General features: G+C 38.2%; 2 protein-coding genes across 2 annotated transcripts; both read right to left on the reverse strand. All coding sequences in view use genetic code 12, as the record gives it.

Annotated features, from left to right (window-relative positions):
* Positions 1-11,550: 11,550 nt before the first annotated feature.
* I9W82_004547 (leucine-rich repeat domain-containing protein) lies at positions 11,551-13,839 on the reverse strand (the record flags this gene model as incomplete). Its single annotated transcript, XM_067693630.1, has 1 exon — positions 11,551-13,839. One exon carries the CDS (start codon positions 13,837-13,839, stop codon positions 11,551-11,553), a length of 2,289 nt encoding a protein of 762 aa, XP_067546032.1.
* Positions 13,840-14,225: 386 nt separating this feature from the next.
* I9W82_004548 (leucine-rich repeat domain-containing protein) lies at positions 14,226-16,298 on the reverse strand (the record flags this gene model as incomplete). The annotated part of the gene is made up of 1 exon (XM_067693631.1): positions 14,226-16,298. The coding sequence occupies one exon, from the start codon at positions 16,296-16,298 to the stop codon at positions 14,226-14,228; it is 2,073 nt and encodes a 690-aa protein (XP_067546033.1).
* Between the last annotated feature and the right edge of the window lie 195 nt (positions 16,299-16,493).

A 16,493-nucleotide genomic window follows, 5' to 3' on the forward strand; every position in this document is an offset into this window, starting at 1 on the left:
TGGACAACCTCAATACTTTGGACATCCTAACCTCAATACTTTGGACATCCTAACCTCAATACTTTGGACATCCTAACCTCAATACTTTGGACATCCTAACCTCAATACTTTGGACATCCTAACCTCAATACTTTGGACATCCTAACCTCAATACTTTGGACATCCTAACCTCAATACTTTGGACATCCTAACCTCAATACTTTGGACATCCTAACCTCAATACTTTGGACATCCTAACCTCAATACTTTGGACATCCTAACCTCAATACTTTGGACATCCTAACCTCAATACTTTGGACATCCTAACCTCAATACTTTGGACATCCTAACCTCAATACTTTGGACATCCTAACCTCAATACTTTGGACATCCTAACCTCAATACTTTGGACATCATAACCTCAATACTTTGGACATCCTAACCTCAATACTTTGGACATCCTAACCTAACCTCAATACTTTGGACATCCTAACCTCAATACTTTGGACATCCTAACCTCAATACTTTGGACATCCTAACCTCAATACTTTGGACATCCTAACCTCAATACTTTGGACATCCTAACCTCAATCTCCCAACCTCGGTGTGAAAATGACCCTCTCTCGGCTGTTATTGTCCGTGTGTCACGTGTGTCTTCTCACGTGTGTTGTATTACTACTGTGTGCTTATATGCAGTACTCGAACATCAGCAGTAAAAGCCCAACGCATTTCACACAATATCGTCTCTGAGAAAGAAAGAAGTAGCTGGGTAGCTTTGAGTAGTGTGTGTGAAGCTACTGTCAACTTGTCAACTTGTCTCCTCTCCTCTGTCTCCAAATATATCTGTCTCTAAAAATGACTACTATTTCTCCCAATTTTGTTACAAACTGTTCAATACTTGTGTCACTGTATTGAGTGTCAGTCAGTATGTAACTGCATATCAAATGAATACTCTGTTCAATTGTGTAAGCTGTACATTGTCTTGTTCATAGACTGTGTGTCTGTTCTGCTTGTCTAGTATGAAAAGGTCGTGTACTGTTGCCAAAAATGAGTCTCAAATGAAAAGAGTGAAGTAGTATAGACTGTGCAATTAGTAGTAAACGTAGTACTCTAATGTCTCCTCTAGATATAAATATGATATACGATGCTACTAGAGTTGAAAGCTAGTCATCTGTGTCTAGTTACTCCTCTGTAGTTCTGTCTTTTCTCTCAGAAATCACTATAATGTGTTATCCCTCCTTAGTACTCAACCCACTGTGTCTCTCCTCTCGAGTGTCTCCTTGTCTCCTCCTCTCGGTGTTAATCTGCTTATTCTCGTGTTTAAATCTCCCAACCTCGGTGTGAAAATGGCCCTCTCTCGGCTGTTATTGTCCGTGTGTCACGTGTGTCTTCTCACGTGTGTTGTATTACTACTGTGTGCTTATATGCAGTACTCGAACATCAGCAGTAAAAGCCCCAACGCATTTCACACAATATCGTCTCTGAGAAAGAAAGAAGTGTGTGGGTAGCTTTGAGTAGTGTGTGTGAAGCTACTGTCAACTTGTCAACTTGTCTCCTCTCACCTGTCTCCAAATATATCTGTCTCTAAGAATGACTACTATTTCTCCCAATTTTGTTACAAACTGTTCAACACTTGTGTCACTGTATTGAGTGTCAGTCAGTATGTAGCTGTATAAGAAATGAATACTCTGCTCAATTGTGTAAGCTTCAAGTTGTCTTGTTCATAGACTGTGTGTCTGTTCTGCTTGTCTAGTATGAAAAGGTCGTGTACTGTTGCCAAAAATGAGTCTCAAATGAAAAGAGTGAAGTAGTATAGACTGTGCAATTAGTAGTAAACGTAGTACTCTAATGTCTCCTCTAGATATAAATATGATATACGATGCTACTAGAGTTGAAAGCTAGTCATCTGTGTCTAGTTACTCCTCTGTAGTTCTGTCTTTTCTCTCAGAAATCACTATAATGTGTTATCCCTCCTTAGTACTCAACCCACTGTGTCTCTCCTCTCGAGTGTCTCCTTGTCTCCTCCTCTCGGTGTTAATCTGCTTATTCTCGTGTTTAAATCTCCCAACCTCGGCGTGAAAATGGCCCTCTCTCGGCTGTTATTGTCCGTGTGTCACGTGTGTCTTCTCACGTGTGTTGTATTACTACTGTGTGCTTATATGCAGTACTCGAACATCAGCAGTAAAAGCCCCAACGCATTTCACACAATATCGTCTCTGAGAAAGAAAGAAGTAGCTGGGTAGCTTTGAGTAGTGTGTGTGAAGCTACTGTCAACTTGTCAACTTGTCTCCTCTCCTCTGTCTCCAAATATATCTGTCTCTAAAAATGACTACTATTTCTCCCAATTTTGTTACAAACTGTTCAATACTTGTGTCACTGTATTGAGTGTCAGTCAGTATGTAACTGCATATCAAATGAATACTCTGTTCAATTGTGTAAGCTGTACATTGTCTTGTTCATAGACTGTGTGTCTGTTCTGCTTGTCTAGTATGAAAAGGTCGTGTACTGTTGCCAAAAATGAGTCTCAAATGAAAAGAGTGAAGTAGTATAGACTGTGCAATTAGTAGTAAACGTAGTACTCTAATGTCTCCTCTAGATATAAATATGATATACGATGCTACTAGAGTTGAAAGCTAGTCATCTGTGTCTAGTTACTCCTCTGTAGTTCTGTCTTTTCTCTCAGAAATCACTATAATGTGTTATCCCTCCTTAGTACTCAACCCACTGTGTCTCTCCTCTCGAGTGTCTCCTTGTCTCCTCCTCTCGGTGTTAATCTGCTTATTCTCGTGTTTAAATCTCCCAACCTCGGCGTGAAAATGGCCCTCTCTCGGCTGTTATTGTCCGTGTGTCACGTGTGTCTTCTCACGTGTGTTGTATTACTACTGTGTGCTTATATGCAGTACACGAACATCAGCAGGCCCAACGCGTTTCACACAATATCGTCTCTGAGAAAGAAAGAAGTAGCTGGGTAGCTTTGAGTAGTGTGTGTGAAGCTACTGTCAACTTGTCAACTTGTCTCCTCTCCTCTGTCTCCAAATATATCTGTCTCTAAAAATGACTACTATTTCTCCCAATTTTGTTACAAACTGTTCAATACTTGTGTCACTGTATTGAGTGTCAGTCAGTATGTAACTGCATATCAAATGAATACTCTGTTCAATTGTGTAAGCTGTACATTGTCTTGTTCATAGACTGTGTGTCTGTTCTGCTTGTCTAGTATGAAAAGGTCGTGTACTGTTGCCAAAAATGAGTCTCAAATGAAAAGAGTGAAGTAGTATAGACTGTGCAATTAGTAGTAAACGTAGTACTCTAATGTCTCCTCTAGATATAAATATGATATACGATGCTACTAGAGTTGAAACCTAGTCACCTGTGTCTAGTAACTCCTCTGTAGTTCTGTCTTTTCTTCAGAAATCACTATAATGTGTTATCCCTCCTTAGTACTCAACCCACTGTGTCTCTCCTCTCGAGTGTCTCCTTGTCTCCTCCTCTCGGTGTTAATCTGCTTATTCTCGTGTTTAAATCTCCCAACCTCGGCGTGAAAATGGCCCTCTCTCGGCTGTTATTGTCCGTGTGTCACGTGTGTCTTCTCACGTGTGTTGTATTACTACTGTGTGCTTATATGCAGTACTCGAACATCAGCAGTAAAAGCCCCAACGCATTTCACACAATATCGTCTCTGAGAAAGAAAGAAGTAGCTGGGTAGCTTTGAGTAGTGTGTGTGAAGCTACTGTCAACTTGTCAACTTGTCTCCTCTCCTCTGTCTCCAAATATATCTGTCTCTAAAAATGACTACTATTTCTCCCAATTTTGTTACAAACTGTTCAATACTTGTGTCACTGTATTGAGTGTCAGTCAGTATGTAACTGCATATCAAATGAATACTCTGTTCAATTGTGTAAGCTGTACATTGTCTTGTTCATAGACTGTGTGTCTGTTCTGCTTGTCTAGTATGAAAAGGTCGTGTACTGTTGCCAAAAATGAGTCTCAAATGAAAAGAGTGAAGTAGTATAGACTGTGCAATTAGTAGTAAACGTAGTACTCTAATGTCTCCTCTAGATATAAATATGATATACGATGCTACTAGAGTTGAAAGCTAGTCATCTGTGTCTAGTTACTCCTCTGTAGTTCTGTCTTTTCTCTCAGAAATCACTATAATGTGTTATCCCTCCTTAGTACTCAACCCACTGTGTCTCTCCTCTCGAGTGTCTCCTTGTCTCCTCCTCTCGGTGTTAATCTGCTTATTCTCGTGTTTAAATCTCCCAACCTCGGGCGTGAAAATGGCCCTCTCTCGGCTGTTATTGTCCGTGTGTCACGTGTGTCTTCTCACGTGTGTTGTATTACTACTGTGTGCTTATATGCAGTACACGAACATCAGCAGTAAAAGCCCCAACGCATTTCACACAATATCGTCTCTGAGAAAGAAAGAAGTAGCTGGGTAGCTTTGAGTAGTGTGTGTGAAGCTACTGTCAACTTGTCAACTTGTCTCCTCTCCTCTGTCTCCAAATATATCTGTCTCTAAAAATGACTACTATTTCTCCCAATTTTGTTACAAACTGTTCAATACTTGTGTCACTGTATTGAGTGTCAGTCAGTATGTAACTGCATATCAAATGAATACTCTGTTCAATTGTGTAAGCTGTACATTGTCTTGTTCATAGACTGTGTGTCTGTTCTGCTTGTCTAGTATGAAAAGGTCGTGTACTGTTGCCAAAAATGAGTCTCAAATGAAAAGAGTGAAGTAGTATAGACTGTGCAATTAGTAGTAAACGTAGTACTCTAATGTCTCCTCTAGATATAAATATGATATACGATGCTACTAGAGTTGAAACCTAGTCACCTGTGTCTAGTAACTCCTCTGTAGTTCTGTCTTTTCTCTCAGAAATCACTATAATGTGTTATCCCTCCTTAGTACTCAACCCACTGTGTCTCTCCTCTCGAGTGTCTCCTTGTCTCCTCCTCTCGGTGTTAATCTGCTTATTCTCGTGTTTAAATCTCCCAACCTCGGCGTGAAAATGGCCCTCTCTCGGCTGTTATTGTCCGTGTGTCACGTGTGTCTTCTCACGTGTGTTGTATTACTACTGTGTGCTTATATGCAGTACACGAACATCAGCAGTAAAAGCCCCAACGCATTTCACACAATATCGTCTCTGAGAAAGAAAGAAGTAGCTGGGTAGCTTTGAGTAGTGTGTGTGAAGCTACTGTCAACTTGTCAACTTGTCTCCTCTCCTCTGTCTCCAAATATATCTGTCTCTAAAAATGACTACTATTTCTCCCAATTTTGTTACAAACTGTTCAATACTTGTGTCACTGTATTGAGTGTCAGTCAGTATGTAACTGCATATCAAATGAATACTCTGTTCAATTGTGTAAGCTGTACATTGTCTTGTTCATAGACTGTGTGTCTGTTCTGCTTGTCTAGTATGAAAAGGTCGTGTACTGTTGCCAAAAATGAGTCTCAAATGAAAAGAGTGAAGTAGTATAGACTGTGCAATTAGTAGTAAACGTAGTACTCTAATGTCTCCTCTAGATATAAATATGATATACGATGCTACTAGAGTTGAAAGCTAGTCATCTGTGTCTAGTTACTCCTCTGTAGTTCTGTCTTTTCTCTCAGAAATCACTATAATGTGTTATCCCTCCTTAGTACTCAACCCACTGTGTCTCTCCTCTCGAGTGTCTCCTTGTCTCCTCCTCTCGGTGTTAATCTGCTTATTCTCGTGTTTAAATCTCCCAACCTCGGCGTGAAAATGGCCCTCTCTCGGCTGTTATTGTCCGTGTGTCACGTGTGTCTTCTCACGTGTGTTGTATTACTACTGTGTGCTTATATGCAGTACTCGAACATCAGCAGTAAAAGCCCCAACGCATTTCACACAATATCGTCTCTGAGAAAGAAAGAAGTGTGTGTGTAGCTTTGAGTAGTGTGTGTGAAGCTACTGTCAACTTGTCAACTTGTCTCCTCTTCTCTGCCTCAAAATATATCTGTCTCTCTGAATCACTATAATTTCTCCCAATTTTGTTACAAACTGTTCAAATCTTGTGTCACTGTTTCGAGTGTCTGTCTGTATGTAACTGCATATCAAATGAATATCCTGTTCAATTGACTATGCTGTAGATTGTCTTGTTCATACACTGTGTGTCTGTTCTGCTTGTCTAGTATGAAAAGGTCGTGTACTTGTGCAAAAAATGAAATGAAATGAAGAGTTAGAAGTAGTATAGACTGTGCAATTAGTAGTAAACATAGTACTCTAGTGTCTCCTATAGTTTTAAATATGATATACGATGCTACTAGAGTTAAAAGCTAGTCTCCTGTGCCTAGTAACTCCTCTGTGCCTCTGTCTTTTGTTTCAGAAATCACTATAATGTGTTATCCCTCCTTAGTACTCATCCCACTGTGTCTCTCCTTAAGAGTGTCTCCTTGTCTCCTCTTTTCCCTCTTAATCGCCTTATTCTCGTACTTAAATCTCCCATCCTCGGTGTTAAAATGTCCCTCTCTCGGCTGTTATTGTCCGTGTGTCACGTGTGTCTTCTCACGTGTGTTGTATTACTACTGTGTGCTTATATGCAGTACACGAACATCAGCAGGCCCAATGCATTTCACACAATATCGTCTCTGAGAAAGAAAGAAGTGTGTGGGTAGCTTTGAGTAGTGTGTGTGAAGCTACTGTCAACTTGTCTCACTGTCCCCTCTCCTCTGTCTCCAAATATATCTGTCTTTATAATGTTTCTGTCAATTTTGTTACTGTAAACAACTTGTATTAATGTGTCAAACTGAAGTAACTGAATCGAATAAATACACTACTCTCTCCTTTAATCTCCCATGTGTTCTGTCTCCATATCACCTCTCGTTCCTGTCGTATCACTGTTTCTGCTCACATAATCAACAATGCACTGCTTATGTAATCATTATAAAAAAAGCCGCACATTGTCTCAAAAAGGAAATAATTTTTGCCCCCCATATCTTACAAACGAGTAACTCTACACGTTCCTGATTAGTACAGACATGTTTCTTTTGCTCCCCTTGTAATAATGAAAACACTATCATTACTTTAAATGTCTTCTTTCGTTATTTTTCTTTCCAAGTGCTAATTTTCCAAAAAGTTCACCAAAAGTTTGCATAAATATAAATGAAAAATGTTATCACCTACATAATTTCTTGTGAATAATTGATACAGCTTAATCAATGCTACTGAAGTATCACTTACCTGTTATGAAACATATTTGATAGTGTCTCTGTTTGTACATAAATCTCAATACTTCATTACTCTCTGTTTCTAGTACTGATTACGTAAGCGCTACCACATCGGAAATAAATATTTTTCCTCATCGGCTCCAAAATTCAACCGAGATTCAATTTCCATTTTAGGAAACTCGCGCGCACTTTTACGAAAGAGAAAAAATCACCAATCTTTAACAATTAAAACCAACACACCAGTAAACACTAACAAACTATTCACAACACAAAAAATTGTATATCACAACCTATTTTTATATGACTATACTGGCTTGTCTGAGTTCAGAAAAAAATAATTTCAAAAATAATTTAGTTTTGTAGTCAAATGATGTGTATTAGTCTAGTTTAACTCTGTAAATGATAGTTTATTACTTGTGTCGAATAGATGTAACAGTAGCTAGTCCAGAATTATGCCTCTCTGAATTTCAAAATCAGTTGTCTAGACAAAGTGTTGCGAAAAAAGAATTTTCGAGCGAGAAAAAAAAAATTAAAATCAGATCTTCATCAGCAAACTAGACACAACACAACATGACAACTTTGTTAGACAATTTCTCAGTTCTATACATAATTGTAATCTATACACCTGTTGCTATCTATAGACACCATATGAAGTATATACAACAAGAACTCGTTGACTTGTCAATGTAGTCTGTATTTGCATGTAAGACAGTGTAACTGTACAACTTTGTTAGACAAGTCGCTAGTTTAGTACATCATTGTTCATAGTTCAGTCATATGTACTCACAGACACTATAAGTAGACTCATATGGCTTGTATTGATGCACTTACAATTGCATGTAAAAAGGGCCTTGAAATTGAAAATGGAGTGTTGCGAAAAAAAAAATAAATTTGATTGCGAAAAAAGAAAGAAAAACAAATTTTCAGATCTTAATCAGCAGGCTAGACTCAACACATTATCACAACTTTGTTAGACAAGCTTCCAGTTATATTCACCATTGTAATCTATACACTTGTAGCTATCTATAGACACCACATGAAGTATATACGAGAAGAACTCGTTGACTTGTCAATGTAGTCTTCAATTTGCATGTATGACAGTGTAACAGTACAACTTTGTTAGACAAGTTGCTATGAAATTATATCATTGTAAACCTGTGAGTTATATCTATATACAGAGTGTATAAGTAGACTCATATGACTTGTATTGATGCACTTACAATGTCATGTAAAAAGTGCTTTAAAATTGAAAATGGAGTGTTGCGAAAAAAAAAATAATTTTGATTGCGAAAAAAAAAAAAAAAATGGAAGAAGAAAATTTCAGACCTTAATCAACATACTAGAGTCAACACAATATAACATATTTGTAAGACAACCTCTCAGTTGTATACATAATTGTAATCTATACAATTGTAGCTACTTATGGATACCATATAAGCTATATGCAACAAGAATTGGCTGACTTGTGTTTGTAGTTTTTATTGTGCAAACACGACAGCATAACAGTACAACTTTGTTAGACAAGTTGCCACTTTAGTGTATCATTGTTTAGTTCTCAGTAATATCTGCTCACAGACATTATAAGTAGACTCATATGACTTGTATTGATGCACTTACAATCGCATGTAAAAAGTGCTTTAAAATTGAAAATGGAGTGTTGCGAAAAAAAAAATAATTTTGATTGCGAAAAAAAAAAAAAAAATGGAAGAAGAAAATTTCAGACCTTAATCAACATACTAGAGTCAACACAATATAACATATTTGTAAGACAACCTCTCAGTTGTATACATAATTGTAATCTATACAATTGTAGCTACACATAGACACCATATAAGGCTTATACGACAAGAACTGGAAGACTTGTGTTTGTAGTCTTTATTGTGCAAACACGACAGCATAACAGTATAATTTTGTTAGACAAGTTGCCACTTTAGTGTATCATTGTTTAGTTCTCAGTAATATCTGCTCACAGACACTACAAGTAGACTCATATGCCTACTATTGATGCACTTACATTGACATGTAGTTACTGCTTTAAAATTGATTCCGCCAAAAAAGAAGTGACAAAAAATAATTTCAAGCGCGAAAATAAAAAAGAAAAACAAAATTTTAGATCTTAATCTGCAAACTATACACAACAAAGGACGACATATTTGTTAGACGATTTCTCAGTTATATACATAATTGTAATCTATATACCTGTAGCTACATATAGACACCATATAAGGCTTATACGACAAGAAATGATGATATCGTTTGTAAATCCTTTGCTTAAAGAATAAATAATTATAGACAATATAATATCACATTTTTATTAATGAAGACCTTAGTTTAGTACATCATCATAGAACTATCAGCTGTAGCTTCACACAGAGACTACAAAGAGACTCATATCACTACTATTGGTAGACTTATGATCCCATGTAATGACGTCAATAGAATTGCAAAATTTTTTTCTCCACACAAAAAAAGCGCGCCAAAGAAAAAGAATCTCTTTTCAACAAGAACAAATTTTTTTTGAAGTGTAAACGTTTAATCAAAGAGAAGAAGACATGAAAGTTATCACCTGAACAATCATAAATGCAACCAACTCAACGACCACAAAAGAGTTCATAACAAGCGACGATGCAACATCACTCGAAGAACTGAGTCCTTGAAAGTTGATAAGAGTTAGGATGGACACAGTATTGCGGATAGGAACACACATTATAGTGATTTTCGAAAAGAAAGAATCAATGACTTGGTATCAACAAAGTACATATGACTAGGTATTTACATTGGAGTCCTCGCTAAGCTTACTGGTGTCAATAAGTGGTGTCTTATTGAAATTACTGGTTTCATTAAATCAAGATACACCCTAGTCAAAGCAAATTAGGATGCTACTGAGAATGCAACTCTTACCATCACTACTGAAAGAGCCTAATGGTGAATTTTGCTGTCAAGTGGCAGCAGTACTGGGTGAAGAATCTCAGTTTGCCAAGTTGAAACAAGATGGACATGCCACACACCGAAACCTACTTGGAATACAGAGATCACCACTGTCAATCCTCATTCACATTGAGCCAATCACTGAGAGTTACTTGATTGAACAAATAATATTGGAGGGAGATTGCCACAGTTGATAATCAATTGGAGCTGCCAAATACCTGAAATGATAAAAGCATGCAACGAACGCAACTACAAATTGTCCATTACCGCTGCTCCACCACTGCATAAAGTGTTTGGAATCCAAGAACAGTACTTTGTTGAATGTTGGTATATTTTATCAATTTTGAGAAAAGTTGGATGGCTTAGTTCAGATCTTGTCGGCAGCAACAAGTACAGAATCAGAGAGCAATACACTAGGAGACATAATGCCTTTAGTTGGATGCAATTTTCAAGCTGGAGGTTTGCCTTTCAAAATAAAGACCAGTGTTACTCCATACAGGCATCAATTGCTAAACTATCTAATTTGATTGGTATATGCAACAGGTCCAGCTTTGATTGAAACATTTGAGTGTCTCAATGTCTCGTTGTATTGGTACAAGTTGGAAGGTCCGAAGTCGAGTCTTTGAAGAATGGATTGAAGAAGTCTTGATATAACAGCCAAAGAAATGAGTGCCGTCTTGCTGTTTGTTAAAGGCAATGTGACTATTATGGTGGGTGGACACGGCCATGTCTTTGATGATTTGGGAAAACATTGACCACTTAAGATGCAGCACCAACAACGCCTTTGCCATTGAAAAAGACACAACCTCCCCCCAGACGGAAGAGAAAGGAGAGCTTAACAAACAGTTACATAGTCTCTACGGTCTGCTTATGGAGACCGTCACCATTGGCCAAGAAGCTTATGGGATTGCAATTCAGTGTTTTGTTTACATAATGTTGTTGATATGAATAAACATTGATCTTAAACTATACATAAATGATTTCTACAAAGCCGAGGAATAAACCATAGCCATATAGAACATACACATGAAGCTACAACTAAAATTCATAACCGTTCGTGAATGTATCCGAATCCTTATTGAAATTTTCTATCAGACCATTGATCTGGGTTTTCTCCATCTCGTGTCTTCATCAATGGATCTTTTTCCTCTTGCTCATCACCATATGGTAAATGCCAGATACCACCATTCTTTCGTGCACCTGCTTCTTCAACTCTTCTCTTTCTCTTCTTTTGGTAATGTTGGAGAGCTTTTGGTATACCATGGAATCACAGTGGTTTCACTACCCAGCACACACTCTGACATAATGCGCATGTAGAGACTTGATTATAGACTTGCACTCAATTTGTAGATCACTTGGAAGATCGCTTTGAGGCACCAGTTTCCCTGGTGTTCATCCTCAGATTTGATTCACCTTTTGAGGCATACCCTGTCATATCTCTTAGCCTGTGCTCAATCTGACCCACTATCTGAGTCCATATCCAGATCTGACCCACTCTCTGAGTCCGTATCCAGATAAAAGTCATCAGTATTTCTAGAACGTTTCCTCCTCCGAGTAAGATACTTATTTGGAAGTTCATTCGCTACATAAGTGTTGCTAGTATCATAGGGTCCGTTGTTGGCCCAAACCAATTGAGTGGATCTTGGCAATCTCGCGAGCAAGATTGAGATGTCTCCTTCCAGTAACTGATAATTTTCCAACAATACTAACTCATATAGGTTGTTATGCAAGGTTTTGCCATTGTGACCAATCATCGCCATTGAGAACCTTCTCAATCGATTCGCACTCAAATCAACCAGTTTAAGATTTGTAACTGTCTCAGGGAATGTCAATTGTATCTCCTTAATCTTATTGCAGCTTATATTTAAAACCTCAAGGGACGATGAGGTGAAGTTTAACTTAACACTCTTTATCTTGTTATCAGATATGTTTATTGTCTTCAATTTTCTGAGGTTGCATAGCTGTGCCGGTACCTCACTAAGCCTATTACCTGATAGATCAATTTCCTCAAGCGACTCTGGTAATTTCATACTGAAATGTTTTAACTTACACCACAGAAGATCTAACGACGCTAAACTGGATCCAAACGCTACCTCATGTGGCTTTTGGAACTCACTCCCACTCAATACTAGTATGTGCAAGTTATCGCCGAAATGAAATGCTTCATCTTGTATGCAATCCAAAGTAAGGTACCGCAATGTGACCGGCAACTTACACTTTGACAAAACGAGATCGTCTAGATAAAGAACGTCAATTTGAAGCGGCTTACCAAACATATTAAACACTAGATCAACATTTTTCAATTGATTTCCTGATAGATTCAACTCTTTTAATGATTGCGGTAATGACGCCTCACAAATTTCCTCAATTTCCTCACGCTCCATTGCTAATCTCTTGAGCTTCTTGGGAAATTTTATATAGCCGATGGAATTTATACCATTCTCACATAGGTTCATTTCTTCAAGGGAATCAGGAAAAGTAAAGGAATTTATGTAATGTCCAATTGCGCAATCTCGCAACTCAAGAAATTTCATATTCATAAATTTTGAAAAGTCCAAATCCGAATCGCTCCAGTCAATGTTTGCACCATCAATTAGTTCTAGTTTCACCAAGCTACTCGGGAAGTATTCAAGAATCTGCCGACTACTGGGTAGTTCCGTTGTTTCAAGACGTATCTCTTGCAAAGTGGATGGTAGTTCTGAAGGGTGCCATTGTCCATTCTTCATTTCGGTTTGGTCAAGTCGCTTGGAAGGCAATAGTTGTAGCTTGGATTCAGATGTAGTATCTAGTTTCAAGGAATTCAAATCAAATCCCTTCTTCCTTGCTTCTTCAAGTAAAATCTCCAAAAATTCCTCATCAGCACCTGTATATCCCGAACCTTCATATTCTATACTATTGGTGTCACTACACGTCATCAACCGGAGAATGCTTTTAACACATGAAGGTAGTTCTGGATACACGTAGGAAACTGCAATCAGCTCCAATGAGGGGAGCTCTGCTGATCTGTCAGCAACACATTTGATATCATCACAAGAGTACAAACTTAGCCGTTCCAATGTTGGTGGTAAATTCAGAATTTCGATTGGATTTCGCTCATCTAGTGGCATATATTCAAGCTCTCTCAAATGCTGACATTGGGAGAAGGATCCAATTATTCCACATCCATCTAGCTGTAGAATCTCAATGTCACGTAAATATTCCAAATCAATTGCACCCATTGAGGACCCAAGGGGAGCCAGCAGAATCGACAAAGCAATGAGCCGGTCTTTGATGGGGCCAATAAGTGACGGAATTTTAGCTAAGTCTAGAGTGTAATCCGACTCCGATAAATCTATCTTCAATTGTCTTTTCACAAATTTGTTAGGCTTCAAACCTTTGAGCAACTTTTCCATCTCAATCCAATCAAGAATTGTTCTCATCAAAAAGGAAAACACCAATTCAGTTGCAATACCATTTTCTACACAATAATTGTCAAAAGCTTGAACCTCCACAATGGTTTTAAAATCTGTTATATGCCTATTGGACACAATCAGGCAATCTTCAGACTTAAATGGCGTGGTTGCATTGTCGTATTTGTAGATGGGCTTCTTGGTGATCGCATTATTTATAGCTTGCTGAATGTTGCGATTCTTTTGAAGAAATGTGCTACTAAGGAGATTTTTGAGGTTTGAAAAGCCAACAATCAGAAATATCTCAAATAGGATGTCATGTGGGTACTGGTCTAATGATATTCTCGACATAATTGGCAGATGTGTTGATAATTTTGTCGACAGAGAAAAACACAAAAACATAATTATACAACTATACTTAGCACTTGATGTATATTGAGGTCTGACATCTCATCTGATCATGTGATCATATGCGAGATACATAGGAGGCTATGTTATGACATCATATTACATTGGAAACTCATATCGAGTTTGTGTGTTACACATAACGGTGTTATCGTTGTTACAGATATTCCCATTGTTATGAAAGGAGTTATCCCTTTCAACCTGAAGTATATAAATACTTGTATAGATATCTCACTGGATTAGATCCTAGAGATAGATTTAACAAGTATTCTAGATAGTTATCATAATCATAGAGTTTAGATTACCGACTGTGGGCACAATATAGATCAGCACTACTCCCTCTTCATTGCACCACTGATTTCCCACTCATCAAAATAATCTTGGGCAGTTGCATTTTGCAACTTGACCTTAAAGTCACCTTTAAAAGCTTTAGATCCCTCCACTCTAAACAACCTGGGATGATTGCCAATTGATTCGTCTGAAATCTCTCTTATCTTATTACCATGCAAGGCAAGGTACATTAGTTGAGTCGGGCCTGGAAAAGTCAACTTAATCTCCTCAATAAAGTTACAGGAAAGATCCAACGCTTCGATTGAGCAAGTCTGAAAATCAATACAACCATTGTGAATTCTGTTATCTGCAACATTCAACAAGCGCAAGTTCGTCAAGCTGGAAAGCTGAACCGGAAACTCAGTCAAGTTGTTATGAGAGAAATTAACCTCTTCCAAACAACCTGGTAAATCAACATCAAACTTGGATAACTTGCAGTAGGACACGACCAAATACCTTAAACACGATCCAAGTCTCAACGTCATACTATCAAGATTGCATCCACTAAAGCACAAATACTGCTCGGCTCCACCATAGTACGACTCAGGTATTTTTTCACAATACTCAAAGCTCAATGCATCAACGTATGGCAACTTTAAACCTTCAAATTTAGTTTCACGCAAGGTCACCTTCTCAAGTCTCTCCACATTGGAAAGGTCAATGGTCACAATTCTATTGTCCCATAGTTCAACTTGGTTTAAAGATGATGAGAAATGTGACTTGTCGAAATCAGTAAGTGTTCCATGAAGACCCCTAACACCACCCAAATTCATACAAATTAGATTCTTAGGAAAAGACAACTGATTGGTTCCACAGCCAAATTCGTAAAAGCTCATATCCTTTAGCGAATCAGGAAAGAAGGCTGTTTTTATCGAATCCATTATAGTCATCGTCAATGCTACCTTTCTCAACATGCGAAACCTCAAAAGGTCCAAAACGCCCTCCCATCTCATCGAATAATTAGACAGTAAAGTCAAACTTTCTAAACCTTCCGGCATCAAGTCCAATAAATCCTTAGCTCTAATGCCATAAATATGAAGCTTTGATATTTTAAGCACCTTCAAAGTTGATGGCATGTTCTGGAGCATCGACATTTCTTCCACGTCAGAAAGATGGAATGAATAACAAGGATAAACATTCAACCGCAGAATGCGGTTATCAACACAAAGCGACCCCAAAACACAACGCTTTTCTTGTACAGCGCTTGACAACAACACAACGACATCTTCGTATAGCCCACCAATGCAATCCACCACGGTATCAGGGCATATATAGTCGAGGACTTCTTTCATCAAAGCTCTATCAATGCAGTTAATGAATCCTCCTTGTAACCTGATGTTGCGTAACCCCTCTGGCACATTCCATGAGCTCACCATGTCTTCTGCATATAGCCATTTCAAACATACCAACTCGAGTCGCTTCACAGGCGGGAGTTCTCCAATTCCAACACCTATTAATACATTGAACACAAGCTCTTTCAACTTGGGGCATTTAAAGGACCCATAAATGCAGCACATGTGACTGGTGAATACCTCAAGATTCTTGAAGCAGATATCTCCTTCCAAGATCTGGAGCTTCTTCAATCCCATTGACAATTTCACAACTCGATCACTAATGTGATCAAACAGCTCCATAAACTTGTCCATGTCAATTGTGAGGTCATAACTGAAGTCCAACTCAAAGGCTAGTGGCACAGTATCACTCGGCTGCAAGGCCTTTATCAACTCAACTAATTCAAGAAGGTCAACCATATGACAAAGCCCGTAGGAGATTTTGGATGTGGTATGTATCTGTTCATCAACGCAGTATCTGTCAACCATTTCATATTGCTCCCTACTCAATGCATTTGGATCATGAACTCTCATATCAGGGTAACCGTTTTCGTTCCCGTAATTCCTGGAAGTTTCATGGAAGTAGTCAAATCCTCTTGTAAGTGTGTGGTGAATGGCATTTTTAATGTTTGGATTGTGCAGCAAAAAGGATCCCTCAAGTAATTGAGTGATATCCTTGATCTCCACAAATGAGAACACTTTACGTAAAATGTCTAACTGACACAAGTCAAGGGTAAGTCTCATGCTGCAAAGGTGTGGTGAAATTTTTAAAAATTATCTCAGGGGTAAAAATGCGACACATAAATTAGCCTTTAAATGATTCCTTTAGTAGGCTTGTTTAACTTAATGAGTTCCACAGGCATCACAGGTGAACCCTCTTCAATTGACGTGACACATCAGCATTGTCAACAGCAGTTCAGGGGTGACTGTTACCGCAAT

Source organism: Candida metapsilosis, assembly GCF_017655625.1.
Source record: "Candida metapsilosis strain BP57 chromosome Unknown scaffold7, whole genome shotgun sequence".
Lineage (NCBI taxonomy): Eukaryota > Fungi > Ascomycota > Pichiomycetes > Serinales > Debaryomycetaceae > Lodderomyces > Lodderomyces metapsilosis.